Source organism: Phocoena sinus, chromosome 1 (genome assembly GCF_008692025.1).
Source record: "Phocoena sinus isolate mPhoSin1 chromosome 1, mPhoSin1.pri, whole genome shotgun sequence".
In the NCBI taxonomy this organism is placed as follows: Eukaryota; Metazoa; Chordata; class Mammalia; order Artiodactyla; family Phocoenidae; genus Phocoena; species Phocoena sinus.
Window position 1 is genome coordinate 53,391,932 of NC_045763.1, and position 15,195 is coordinate 53,407,126.

The window sequence follows — 15,195 nt, forward strand, 5'->3', positions numbered from 1 at the left end:
GATGAATTTTCACCCACCAAACAGAACATTGCTACCACCCAGAATCACCTCATGCCCCCCTTTGATTCACTGTTTCTTCTCTCTTCCCCAAAGGTCAACACTGTCACTGTCTTGACTTCTAAAACCATAGATTAGTTTTGCCTGTTTTTAAATTTGATAAAAATGGTATCGTGTGGTGTATACACTTTTCTTTCTTGGTTTCTTTCACTCAACAGTATGTTTCTAATATTCAAACATGTTGTTGCCTATAGCAGTACTTGTTTGTTTTCATTATTGAATAAAGTTCCACTGTATGGATGTGCCACAATTCGCTTATCCAATTTACTGAGAATGGATGTCTTGAGGACTATATTTCATAATACCAGATACACAAAGGGATCAACATAGTGTCTAACAGAGAAAGTTCAATTGATATTAATACGGTGCCTTATGTTTAAAATTTGCTCATTGCATATTGATTCATTTGAATTTTGTTTCATCTAATGGGAAAATTTTCGATTTTCACTATTGAGTATTTTTTTCTCACACTATGGTCTCCTAAGGAAATAATTGTAATGATTCTTGTTCTAATTGACAGCCTGAATTATGTCACTTTAAAATTATGGTTGCTTTCCTTTTCCATTCTTGTATCTAAAATGGATTGAATTTTTGTGGATGAAAGGAAGGAAATGACTTAACTTTTCTGTTTTCCTTCCGAGTTCTGTATATTTTTTGTTTAATTCTAGCCCTGACTCTCACCTGAGATTATTGACTCCAGAGCCGAAGTCTTTGGTTTCAGATCCCTATTTTACCACTCACTAGCTGTGTAACTGTGCAGGTTACCTGTCCTCTCTGTGCCTTTGTTTTCTCTTCTGTAAATTTGGGGATAATAATACCTATATTACAGGGTTTTCATAAAAATTAAATGAGTTAAACTATAGTAAAGTGCTTAGAACAAGGTCTAGCTGTTATTTTCATGCTTAACTGTAGTTCTCATGTTTTGTGTCTCAGTTATTAATTTCTAACTGTAGGTCCACATGATATTATCAAATTTATATACTGGCAAAAACATCTATATTTAAGAGGAAAGTTTGTTTATTAGTCACGTCAAATATGGTTTCTTTACGCCGACACATTTTCATTATTTTCTTTATTTGGTCTGGAGTTTCACTTGACATTTGCTCCTTCCTGCTAGAGTTCACGTGCTGTTTCTTCTGATTGGTTATGAGGGTTTTTTCCATATGTTTTTACTTCTTAAATCTGCATGTACTAAGAGAGAACTGAAAATTGGTTACTGTGTAAGAAAATTAGATTAAGAGATGCTTCTCATAACCTGATTATTTAAAAGTGGAAAGGTTGTATTTAATGTATAAGAAACATATTTAAGTATTTCCTCTGTATTAAATTATTTTGTGTTGTTTGGAAACAGACCAGGTAACTAAATGCTTCTAAAATTGTACTGGATCATTATTCTGGTGCATTGAACATTTGTTATTAAAATACTGGGCAGTGACTTGAATTGTTTCTTTCCTGGGAGAAAGGCTCTGTTACCTAGCAACACCTAATATCCTATGATGATATGAAAACACCCTGAGACCATACTGGAGAAATCTTATTGGCTTTTGTGGACAAGGAAAAATGCTGATGCTTTGATACAGAATTCTGAGCAAATTGGGATTCCTTTCTTCAGATAACATTGTCACAGGGCTGGAAAATCCATGTTTAAAGCAAGTGTGCCTATTCAGCTGAGTCAAAAGACTCTTCTCTCTCTCTAGTTATTCTAGTCTGATGTTCATTCAGAAGTACTTGAGTAAAGCCTGATGCCAAAAGAAGTGGATTACTTATCTCCTAATCTCTGATTTGTATTTAGAAATGGAAGGCATCTAGGTTATTTGGGATAGGAACTACTACCACATGACTAACACACTGTGGAAGTCAATGAAAGTCAATATAAAGGTTGGCTGTTTGTTACAAATATTCCTAGGAAATACCAGTAACAGGTATGTTACTAAAAGCTAGTACTTACATGATGTGTGTGTGTGTGGAGGGGGGTGGGTGTTTGTGTATAGGAAACAAAGTATGGGTTCTTTGTATTTTTTTTCCCTTAATTTTAGAGAAAAAACTCATTGGCTTCAAATATTATTTTATTATTTTTAATAGTAGTATTATTTTACTCTTTACCCTACTTCTTCAATTTTTTTTAGTGAAATCAAAATTAATAAGTTTTAGGAAAATTGTTCTCTTTATACCTTTTCCCCCCACATATCCTTTTCCTCACTCACTGGTTGCCATGGAAACAACTCCCTGCAGCTCTTAGAGCAAATGCCAGGCAGTGTGGGTTTCCCCTGTAGTGGGATCACATGTCTGAGGCTGTAGAGCAGTTTGTGCTGACTCAGCCATGCACAGGATGACCTCAGCTATGATTTCTCTCTTAAATGCTGAGTGAGCAAACTTGCTTGTGGTGTCTTGATTTTTCCAGATATGAGAGTTCAGGTCTGCTTTCCCCGCACACACTAATTTTGTTTTCCTTCTCCCCTTTTGAAATCTTAGATCACCTTTTTTTTATACCCACAGAGTAGAAGCAATTGGTAATGGAAGTTACGGAAAACATCTGAAATTGGAGAAGGAGAGGTGCAGCCTAGGAGGAAGGGAGATAGAGGGAGAAAGACTGAGATTGAGATTTCAAAGTAATCTATTGTATAGTCAAGATAAATCTCTTATTTAATCCTGAGGTATGATTATGGAGCCAGATATAATCTCCATATCAGATTAGTTTTGTGTCAGGCATATTTAAAGCCTGCCTTAAATTTGGTATCTGTGAACTTTATGGTTGACTGTCATGTCCGCTGTAGAAAAAAATTTTTGCATTGCATGGGAGATTAGTCTGTTATTTACAGACCCAGCTGCCCATGAGAATAATCTAAGGACCTTGTTACAAAGAAAACTTTACCCTGTTTCTAAATTTTCCCCCAGACTTAGTGGCTCAGGATCTGCTGGTGGAGCCCAGTCATGATTCTGTTTTATAGGCTCTAAGGGTAATTTTTAGGTAGCCAGCCTGGCAGGTAATCTAAGGAGACTAAGCCTGGGAACCACTGTTTGAGTTCCCCTAAGTGAACTTATTATTATTTAAAATTCTACCAGTCTAAGAGATAGCTGTGATGTGAGAGTACAAAGCTCTTAGGTTCAGCAGACCTGGCCCAAACACTGGCCAAATCACCTTAACTCTCTGTCAGTCCACTCACCTGCAAAAGGAGGTGTTTACAAAGATGTGGGAAAGATTCAATGACATGATGAACTGCGAAATGTTTTTTCATGTAAGGAGATAAACGATAATATGAGTATTCTAAAGATAGCTTCTTTTACTGAGGGAGAAATTGGAGATCATTTTTGTTCTTTGAGGCGTTATTGGGGAAATTTAACATGATTTGGTAAAGAAAAATTGAACTACAAACTAGAAGATCTTAGTTTCTAGCTATAAATTAGCATTATAGCATTATATTCATTTCTTCAGTCTTATTTTTATTTATAAATTGGGGAGGCGGTGCGTGCTGTAAGAGAAGGTAGCTTTACACGATACCTTAGTTTCTTTCGCTTGATTTAAAAGTCTCTGGTTTTATGATATGGTGAAAACATGGCATTTAATTTATCTGAAGAGCTGGACCTGTCATCTTTTAAGTCCCTTGTAGTTATGGGTTTGAATCAACATTGTAGGATAACTCAAATTCTGAGGCCTGAAAATCATAATACAAATTTAACTGAAAATTAATGATCATATGTGTTACAGAGCATTTGGCATTTTTTGTGTGTGCATGACCACAGTCTCCTTTATTACACTTACAAATAAAATACTTGTCCACAACATTTTCTTAAGACTTCATTTTTTTAGAGTAGTTTAGGTTCATAGCAAAATTGAAAAGGAGGTGCAGAATTTTCCATATACCCCCTGCCCTACACATACATAGCCTCCACTGTTATAAAAATCTCCCACCAAAGTGGTACATTTGTCACAATTGATTAACCCACATTGACACATCATATTCACCCAAAGTCAGTAGTTTACCTTAGCATTCACTCTTGGTATTGTATATTCTAAGAGCTTGGAAAAATGTATAATGACATGTATGTATCATTATAGTATCACACAGAGTACTTTCGCTGTTCTAAAAATCCTCTGCACTCTGCATCTACATTATATTGAAACTGGAATGCAAAGTTGTCTCCGTTACTAACATATATTATTATTATTTTTTAACATCTTTATTGGGGTATAATTGCTTTACAATGCTGTGTTAGTTTCTGCTGTATGACAAAGTGAATCAGCTATACGTATACATATATCCCCTCCCCCTTGCGTCTCCCTCCGACCCTCCCTATCCCACCCCTCTAGGTGGTCACAAAGCACCAAGCTGATCTCCCTGTGCTATGCGGCTGCTTCCCACTAGCCATCTGTTTTACATTTGGTAGTGTATATATGTCCATGCCACTCTCACTTCGTCCCAGCTTATGCTTCCCCCTCTCTGTGTCCTCAAGTCCATTCTCTAGGTCTGCATCTTTATTCCTGTCCTGCCCCTAGGTTCTTCAGAACCATTTTTCTTTTTTTTAGATTCCATATATGTGTTAGCATACAGTATTTGTTTTTCTCTTTTTGACTTACTTCACTCTGTGTGACAGACTCTCGGTCCATCCACCTCACTGCAAATAACTCAATTTCATTTCTTTTTATGGCTGAGTAATATTCCATTGTATATATGTGGTATCTGGCATTTTTATTGTCTTACTGCTCTTCCTGTTTCATGATGCACCAAAAAAAAAAAAAAAAGAGAGAGAGAAAGAAAGAAAAGATAAAGTATCAATCTCTTTGCTTTTCAAGTTTCTTCAGTTTAATAGAGTTGATTTTTAAAAGATATTGTATACATAGTCCTAATGGATTTTGTTACTTTTGAATACAAATCCAAAGAAGAAACAAACCATTTTTCTACTTCCTTTAACTGAAAGAATGCATTGTCTTTGAAACAAATTGCATGTGTCTAATGGTTTTAGGTCTCAGATGGCTTTTATGTAGCATTGTTTGGGGTATTGGCAGAAATGTAGGCAGAGCAATTGAAGAAGACCTTAGAAATCATCTGTCTATGCTTCCAACAGGCATATATTGTATATATTAACCACCTAATATATTGTCAGGCACTGTTAAGTGCAGAAGACAGCAGTGTGCTACATGTACAAGGAACTTCGTGGAGTTTATATTATAGGATAGGGCAATAGAAAGAAAGCAGAAATCTAAAAAGATACTTTCAGATAGTACTGTGAAGACAGACAAAACTGGGTTTGCATCCTTATTATATCAGTTTCTAGCTGGGTGACCTTTGGCAAGGTCAGAGTCTTATTTCCCACATCTAGATGCAGTGATGATAATTTCTACCTGATAGGGTGTTTCTTTAGCATCAACGGAGAAAATTTATTGGACGATTTTAGTGCAGTTTCTGCAACTTAGCAGGTCCCCAATAAATTATTACTGAAACTTCATAACTATTCAAGGATACTCAGCTCTTAATTGTTCTAGGATTTGCTTCTTTGCTGAGCTCTGTTCTGTTGAGCTTACCCCCTTCTCCTATTTAAAAAAAAAAAAAAGATAATTTTAAAAGTCAAGGAAAGCTGAATAACCCATGTTTAGGTAAATAAAGTTGGAAGAAGTTGGATGCAGGATTATTGGAAATGTCAGCTAAAATGAGTTTTGAGCATTATGCAGGAGAAGTTATATATGACCAGTAGAATGAGAGTTGGCTAGAATATCTATGATATTCAGTGTAGTTTGCAGACATTAATTGGTTTTCCTGACGACACAGTGAAATGGATGGGTGACTTCAGCTGCTGGTATTTTTCTCATAGTTTTTCTCTCTCTGAATTAGAATTATTGATATGTATGCTTGTCTTCAATGATAGATCTTAAGGTCCTTGGAAACAAATTCAGTAGTGTGCCCTTCACATCACAAGCCTGACATGAATTTGGATTCAATCAATATTTGTTAATTGAAAAGATGGGAAAATGCCAGTGTCATAACAAAACAATTGGCCAGAAAAATAGGGCTGGAGGTTTCAAAAGTTCGGGATAACAAATCTACAACTTAGTCCCTTGGTGGAATGTTGATAAGGGAACCAATTTTTTGAAGGGTCTTTTAAGCCTATAGATAGGGTCTTGTTTTTTTTTTTTTTTTTTAAATAATTGTCATAAAATATACATAACAAATACACCATTTTAACTACTTTTTTTTTTTTTTCCGGTACGCGGGCCTCTCACTGTTGTGGCCTCTCCCATTGCGGAGCACAGGCTCCGGACGCACAGGCTCAGCGGCCGTGGCTCACGGGCCCAGCCGCTCCGCGGCACGTGGGATCTTCCCGGACCGGGGCACGAACCCGTGTCCCGTGCATCGGCAGGCGGACTCTCAACCACTGCGCCACCAGGGAAGCCCCTTAACTACTTTTAAGCGTACAGTTCAGTGGCATTAAGTACATTCACATTGTTGTGCCACTGTGACCACCATCCACCTCCAAAACATTTTTATCTTCCCAAACTGAAACTATGGAAAGGGTTTTAATTCCACACTTGGCTGGCACACAATTTTAAAGCCACCTCAATGACCTATGAACCATGGGACAGTCATTTGAAACAGTGCTGTTGTTCCTTTGCTCCTCAAGAAGTTGTCCTTGGGACTCCTCAATATAAGTAACTCAAAGAAGAGAATCCGAGGAATAATGATGCTAGAGCCCCTTCCTCTCCTGATTCCCACTGGAGGACTGTGTGCCTGCTTCCTTCATGCCATCATGGGGAACCACTGTTTCCTTTCACAAGTCTCAGTTTTCCTCAAGATAGACAAGGTTAAAGAAGAAAAAAGTAGCTTTGTCACCAATTTTAACTTAAAACCTCAATATAACTAACTGATGAAAATGAAATCATGGTTGTGTTGTTCCCCTAACACTTGGACCCTATGTCCTAGGAATTTTTAGTTAACATCCATTTTAAGGTAACAACCCTATTTTACAAATAAGTTAGTAGAGGTTCAGTATTTGGTCCAAGGAACCAGTGGTGTTAAGTGCCTCAGCTAGGACTTGAACCGAATTCTGACCCTTTAGCCCTTGCTGTTTCTATTCAGCCACAAGAATGCATTGATAGAGATTCACCTTTTGTAGCACAATTTGTGTTGTTCATCATTTGTGATAGAGCCACATTTTACCAAAGGAGGATCCCTCGTGTCATTAATCATTTACATGTCTAAGCAGTTGAATGTATAGTTAATGGCCATAAAGGTTATTTTTTTTCTCTGAAGGTTGAACAAGTCAGACACATTTTGGAACCTGCAAGTCTTTTTATATTAATTTAACACTAAAACCTTTCTCAGCTCATTCTTTTTTTCAGTCCCCAGGGGCAGAAGATTGCACTAAATATAATCCTTCATTACATGTTACCATCATTGGCCATCTGAGAGTCCCTGTTTGGTTTTCTTTGCTCCCTTGTATTTCCTGTCTGCTTACACCCAGTATAATTCTAATGTGTTAAATATTTGTGATTTTGTATGTGCGCTTGCAAAATATGTGTTGTGGTTTTTGTGCAGCATGTTAATTTGCATAAATATTATTACATAATGATGTTGACCCCATTCTGTTTTTTCCCCATTTCATTCAGCACTATTTTGAAAATATCTTTATGTTAATACTAACATTAATTTATTATTAACTATTAATTTATGTCAAACACAAGAGAGCTTTAAAGTTATTTTATTTTATTTATTTATTTTTTTTCGGCACGCGGGCCTCTCACTGTCGCGGCCTCTCCCGCCGCGGAGCACAGGCTCCGGACGCGCAGGCTCAGCAGCCATGGCTCACGGGCCCAGCCGCTCCGCGGCACGCGGGATCCTCCCGGACCGGGGCACGAACCATGCCCCCTGCATCAGCAGGCGGACTCTCAACCACTGTGCCACCAGGGAAGCCCTGAAGTTATTTTTTGTCATTATAGTTTTTCATAGTTTTATTGCACTATGTCCAAAGGCACAGCCTGTATGATATTGATTTTTTTAAGACATATTGAAGTTTCTTTTATGATCCAATACACAGTCTGTTTCTGTAATTGTTCTGTGTGTGCCTCCCCCAAAATGTGTATTTTCTGTCTGTCAGATGTCACAGTCTCTTACATATAGTACCTTGAGCTTACTATGTTGTTAGTCTTCAGTTTCTTTTTTTTTAAATCTTTTTCTGCTTTATTATTTTCTGAGAAGGATGCGTTAAAATTTTGTTCTATTTGTTTCCTTAACTGTGGTATCATTTCTTAACCATCTTACCCTATAAATCCTGTAAACAATACAGGTGAAAGTATAATTGCTCTGGTTGAATCTGGGAGAACAGGTCTTAAATCGAGTGTCCCCTAAAGGCCCCATCCCCAGAGTACCTCAAGGCATCTCTGCAGAGTCCCTAAACTGGAATTAAAAAAAAAAAAAATTATTTATTTACTTTATTTATTTTTGGCTGCATTGGGTCTTTGTTGCTGCACGCAGGCTTTCTCTAGTTGCAGCAAGCGGAGGCTACTCTTCATTGTGCGGGCTTCTCACTGCCGTGGCTTTTCTTGTTGTGGAGCATGGGTTCTAGGTGCGCGGGCTTCAGTAGTGTGGCACACGGGCTCAGTAGTTGTGGCTTACGGGCTCTAGAGCACAGTCTCAGTTGTTGTGGCGCACAGGCTTAGTTACTCCGTGGCATGTGGGATCTTCCCGGACCAGGGCTCGAACCCGTGTCCCCTGCGTTGGCAGGCGGATTCTTTACCACTGCACCACCAGGGAAGCCCTGGAATATTACTTCTGTAAACAAACTGTCAATTAATCTTTTAACCTTGTACTCTTATTTCTTGTCACCCACCCACTAACCCAAACAATTTCCATTCAAAGCTAGATGGGCTTTCACATTCTCTTCCTCACCCACCTGCATAGATGCTTTTCCCCTTGTCATACATCTACCAGGACTCTTCTTCACATAATCAAACTCTGTACCTTATTCAAAACACTTCTTGTTTATGTAAACAATGAAAACAGTAACTCGAAAAGATATACACACCCCAGTGTTCATAGAAGCATTATTTACAATAGCCAAACAACCTAAGTGTCCATCCATAGATGAATGGGTAAGAGATGTGGTGTGTGTATATATATATATATATATATATATATACACACACACACACACACACACACACACACACACACACACACACACACACACAGTGGAATACTACTCAGCCATAAAAAAGAAGATCTTGCCATTTGTGACAACACAGGTGGACCTGGAAGGTATTACACCAAGTCAGATAGAGAAAGATAAATACTGTATGATTTCCCATAAATGTGAAATCTAAAAAATAAAACAAATGAACAAACTAAATAAAACAGAAGCAGACTCATAGATACAGAGAATAAACTGGTGGTTGCCAGAGGTGGGTGGTGGTTGGGCAAAATAAGTGAAGGGGATTAAGAGGTACAAACTTCCAGTTATAAGTAAGTCATGGGACGCAATGTACAGCATAGGGAATATGGTCAATAATATTGTAATAACTTTGTGTGGTGATAGGTGGTTACCAGACTTATTATGATGATCAATTTGTAATGTATATAAATGTTGAATCACTCTGTTGTACACCTGAAACTAATATAATATTGTATGTCAGCTATACTTTAATTAAAAAAATAAGAGAAAAAAATTCTCAAATTCTGCTTCTTCCATAAAATCTCTTCTAGCCATATCAATTCTTAGAACTCTAAAAGCAATTATTTCTAGTGCAATTAATTTAATGTTTTTTCACTGACCTAATTCACTAATCATTTAGTATTTATTCAGTGACCAGCACTTGTAGTGGTTGGAATTTCTATTTACATAACTGTAGTTGTTTAATATTTGTTGTATTTGTTTGCTTCCCCTATTTTGCTGTGAAAGCATCTTGAGGGTACCATGTGTTTTGTATGCTCTGTTAAGGTACCCACATAGTGGCTTGTTCTTGGTAGTTGACCAACAAATATACTTTGAGTTTATTTACTTCAGTGTTGATATGAATAATTTTATTTCTAATTAGAGGACAGTTTTATTACATTGCAAGTTCTTTGTTTTATTGTATTTTGCTAAATGTGTTCTTTATTATTAATAATAAGCATTATCAGTGAAAGTTCTTTAAGATTCTCTTCAAAATCCTTGTAAAGCCGGCAGATTTAACCTCTTTATAAAATGAGCAGTCATTAAAAAATAAATAAATGAATAAATAAGCAGTCATTTATCATTCTTTCAATATAAATTTATGCATAAAATAGCTTTTATGGGTTTAAATTTATCTACTCTTATAAGGCAATGTTATATCTGGTAAAGTGATGAAATGGACTAGGCTGTCTTCCTTCCCCTACCCCTTAACACTAATTATTCGAGTTAAGTTTTCAACTTGGAAGGTTCCCTCTAAGGACAATGATCTTAAGTCAAGTGTTAGAGCGTAGAGAGTTTCAGGATAGTCACAAGCTACTGCTTGGTTATTCAGCTGATAAGATGATTACATCACACGATGGATTAGTCAGCAAACCTCTGAGCCCTGGCAGCACACCTGGCCTGAGCTGGTGCTGTGTGGGGTACAAGGCATGTCTAAAGCAGTATCATTCCCAGCACTGACCTGCCAGCGTGGTTTCGTTGCACAGAATCGACACAAGTGAAGTGTAACCAGCCAAATCCTAAAATAGGTAATTTAGAGCATAAGTGGAGATTGCGAGGTGAGACAGGAGATCAAATAAAAGAATTATAAAATACCTGTAAGTCATGAGCCGTTAAGTTCTTTAACGTGTATTTTATTTTTACCCAACTTCCATGAAGTGGGTATTATCATACCCATTTTAAAGAGGAACAAGTGGAATTCCATAGAGGTAATATAATGTATTAATTATTGGACATTGAGTAAGTGGTAGATTTGTGTATTGAATTCAGATCTGACAAGTAAATCAACATCCTTAATTCCCCTTGTTTTTACTCACATAACACCCAATATTGTTTTGTACCCTTTGTATACTTTAAAGAAATATAATTATTTAGAATTAATTGTTGATTTCCTTTCCTACTGGACTGCAAGTCCATGAGAATAGAACCTGTCTGTTTTGTTCAGCAAGATATCTCCAAGACCAAACACTTTGCTTGTTAACACAGCTGGTGATCGGTATATATTCTTTGTTTCCCTTTTTCTTTTTTTGGAAGTTGGGGGGTGGCGGGGTAGTGCAGGGAGACTAGGGTTTCCACCACATTGTGTTGACTCTCTTAGGTAAGAAAATAATATGTAGAAAGTCTAGGCCAGTGTGAACCTGAACAATCAGGGAAGGTTTTATGGGTGAGCCAGCCTTGTTAGATGGAGATGAAATAATTTTTAACTGTAACCTATATATAAGGCTTTGAATGACCTCAAGTACTTCACTCTTAAGAAGGGACAGTTCTTTGTAGAGGCATCGTCAAAGATGGGGAAATGCCAGTATCTTGCTAATATAGATTCAAGTGCTCTATTTAAATTTTTTTAACCTTTTTTTTTTTTTAATAGAAAAAATCAGGCAAAGATATGCAGACCTGCCTGGAGAATTGCACATTATTGAACTTGAAAAGGATAAGAATGGACTTGGACTCAGCCTTGCTGGTAACAAAGACAGGTCACGCATGAGCATATTTGTGGTGGGAATTAACCCCGAAGGACCTGCTGCCACGGACGGGCGAATGCGTATTGGAGATGAACTGTTGGAGGTGAGGGGCATATATTCTTTTTGTTTTTTCCTGTTAGGCTCATTTGATTCTTCTAATAAAATCTGTCCAGTTACTTTCATTATAATGATCCCATAAGGGCAAAATCCATCCATATATTTATATATACTCTGTATCTAATATATCCATCCATCTAGGGGCATATATCCTGAATTTCTGTTCTGGTGAGATGAAGGGGTATAGAGGATATTGTATAGGAAAGTGAAGTGAAGAGGAAGAATGTTATAAATTACATTTTCGTCAACTATTTATTATCAGTTTCCCAAGCGAGAACAAAAATCATATTGTTGCTTACAGTTGCTGTTTGCTGCTTGAGTAAAAACTAATCTCACGGGGACTTCCCTAGCGGTCCAGTGGTTAAGACTTCCTGCTTCCACTGCAGGGAGCACGGGTTCAATCCCTGGTCAGGGAACTGCATGCTGTGTGGCATGGTCAAAAACCAAAACAACACCAAAACAAACAAAAACAAAAAAAGTAATCTCACAAAATAATTTAGGGGTCCTTAAGTAAAATCTCATGGAAACACATTAAAAGAATAGGGCTTGTTTTTAAAAATAAATTCCAAAAGGTTCAAAACTAATTTGTGTGTTAATCTAATGTTACTAGTGTTTATCAAAATCCTCTTCAGCTTCTGAATTAACCGTAAGTATGACATTTCTTTTTGTTATTGTTGTCAGTTAGTTTTTTGTGAAGGTGTTATAGCCGACAAAACTCTAGGAACTGGTTGTCAAGGACTGGTTAATATCTGTGAAGTTGGTGATGTGGTTAAGGCCACAGGTTAAGGAATAAGATTTCTTATTTAGGAATAGGAGAAAGATAAGAGAAGCTCAGAAGATGACTTCCTCTGCTACTGCTCTGGATGATTTCATCAATAGTCTGAAAAGGTTCCCTTTTCAGAAACCTTAAATAAGGTTTCCCTCATTTTCTAAGCTTAAAGTCAGGGTTTCTGCTCTGAATTTATCTTAGTCTGATATTTGTTTGCATGTTCCTCATTCAGCTAACAGTTTTTTGAGCGTCTCTTAAGACTGGACACAAAAAAAGAGATGAATACATCCAGTCCCTTCATTCAAGTAGCTCACATTCTCGAGGAAGAAAAGAGACATAAAAAGATTGTTGCATAACAAAAATGAAAAAAATAATTATAACAACCATTGTAACGAGCAATCTGTACTTGGTACTAGACATAGCTTTACTGCTGAAGTCACAACGTAAATGAGGTGCTGGGATTCAGTATCAGGCCGTTTGACTTCTTAGCTCTTTGTTAACCAGTGTGCTCTAAGGCCTCTTGGATAAAATGCTCCAACACGTGGACATTTGGGGGAGCTGAATCACAGAGGTACCGAGTGTCAGACTGCTTACTTAAAATGAGGCCTTTACTAATTTTTCATTTTACAGTTTCGTCTTCAGACTCGGAATAGAATTCATAGTCATCCACAGTGTGACTTGCCTAATAATATCTACAGCTAAAGCTGATCAGACACAACTGTGGGGACACTAGTATCGCCCTCTGTCTTCTAAGCCCCAGTAGTTTCTCCCCATCTAAAACCTGTTTTCACAAAGAAGTCACTTCTGGAATTACTTTTCTTTGCTTGTTCTTTTGTAATATGGCATCATGAAAGGGACCCACATCGGGTAGTAGCACTGATTAGCATAATCATTATGTAAATAAAAATCAAAGGTGACAGTGTGTATTAACCAATATAATTCATTGCTTCACGTTCATTTCCTTTGGCTTATGTTTAGAGATTTCTTCGTAAACGAAACTGAAGTGATAATGGTGGTAATAAGATGAAAGTAAAAGCTAATTTACTGAGTTACTCCTAGCATTTTACCTATGTGCTCGCACATTTGTATTCAGTATTCTTAAGAGCCCTATGTGGTATGTACTGTTGTTATCCCCATTTTGTGGATAAGAAAACTGCATAAGTAACTTACAGAAATAAGTTACTAAGAACCCAGGCTTGCCAGGCTCCAAGAACCATGCTCTAGCCACTGAAGTATACTGCGTTCTCCATGGTGCTTCAACCAAACCCAATCTGTTTAGATCCACGAGAATCCTGATTTATGATGCCCTAGGCTTTAGGAAATCATGTATATTAAATCATTCTGTTGTATTATATGTACCTAAACACATACTTCCTGTCTCATGTGGTACATGGAAATGTTCCAAAAGCTATACTTTGGAACATGAAGATTCTAGTTCTATTCTCTCTGTGTTCTTAAGACTCAAGATGGAATGGCCGATGTGATCCAGACCAACAGGAGAACTGGTATTTTATTTCTCTGTCTGACATTTTATTAGATAGAGGTAACAGACGAACTGTGGCTGCACTGAGAGTGTTTTACAGGCCATACAGAAAAGTCCACAGTAAGCACTGGACTAGGAAGACCTACTTTATCTTTTGTTTGTTTGTTTGTTTTGCGGTACACAGGCCTGTCACTGTTGTGGCTTCTCCCGCTGCGGAGCACAGGCTCCGGACGCGCAGGCTCAGCGGCCATGGCTCATGGGCCCAGATGCTCCGCGGCATGTGGGATCTTCCCGGACCGGGGCACGAACCCATGTCCCCTGCATCGGCAGGCGGACTCTCAACCACTGCGCCACCAGGGAAGCCCCCTACTTTATCTTATCCCAGTTCTTTCAGTTATTAGTTGCATCTCAGAAGGGGCTTAAAGTACATGGCACGTGGTTGACTGTTAATTAGATCACATTTCCTTCCTTAAAGACAGAAACTTTAGGTATTTGTTTTCTAGGCTAGAGGCTAGAAGAGCTCTCCTGACTGAAAAAGAATATTAACATCTTGCTATTTCAGGGCCCTCCTATTCCTTCCTTTGACTTTCTGGATTTGGTCTTCTGTTGCTATTCAGTAACTTCGTCTTCGTTCAGAGATGAAAAGAACAAGATTAAATATGGTAATAAGTTAATCGCCCTGCACTCTCCACTGATTCTCTTATTTAAATAAAATAAAATATGTTGGAACACAGATTCTAGCATCACAGACCTTTGGCTAGTTATTTATTTTCTCTAACCCTCAGTTACCTCCTTTATCAATTGGACCTTTTTCATTTATTCAGCAAGAACTTTACTGTGCATCTGTTGTGTAGGAGGAAGTATGTGAACACGGTGCGATTTTTTCTTTGGTGAACAAAATCCATGGTGCTGTTCTCATAGAGCTTACAGTCTAGTGGTGGTATAGCCTCAACCTCAGAGGGTGTTATGAGAATTAATGAGAGAAGATATGTCAAGTTTTGCCACAGTATCTGGCACCTGGTAATACCATAATGAATTTCAGATGATAATACTTATAAAATAATATTTTCATGTGGATTTGTGTATTTCGGTTCCTTTTAGCTTGTTTATATTAATACATTTGTCTCTGAAAGTATGTTCCAGAGGGAAGCCACCTTCTTTTTCTT

General features: G+C 37.6%; 1 protein-coding gene across 6 annotated transcripts in view; it reads left to right on the forward strand.

The window, feature by feature from the left end:
• Window positions 1-15,195, forward strand: part of PATJ (PATJ crumbs cell polarity complex component) — a 352,815-nt gene that overhangs the window by 197,752 nt on the left and 139,868 nt on the right. For all 6 annotated transcript variants that reach the window (XM_032644105.1, XM_032644108.1, XM_032644106.1 and 3 more), the window contains one exon: window positions 11,567-11,763. In XM_032644105.1, the coding sequence (XP_032499996.1) occupies window positions 11,567-11,763 (197 nt within the window). The remainder of the gene's footprint in view (window positions 1-11,566; window positions 11,764-15,195) is intronic.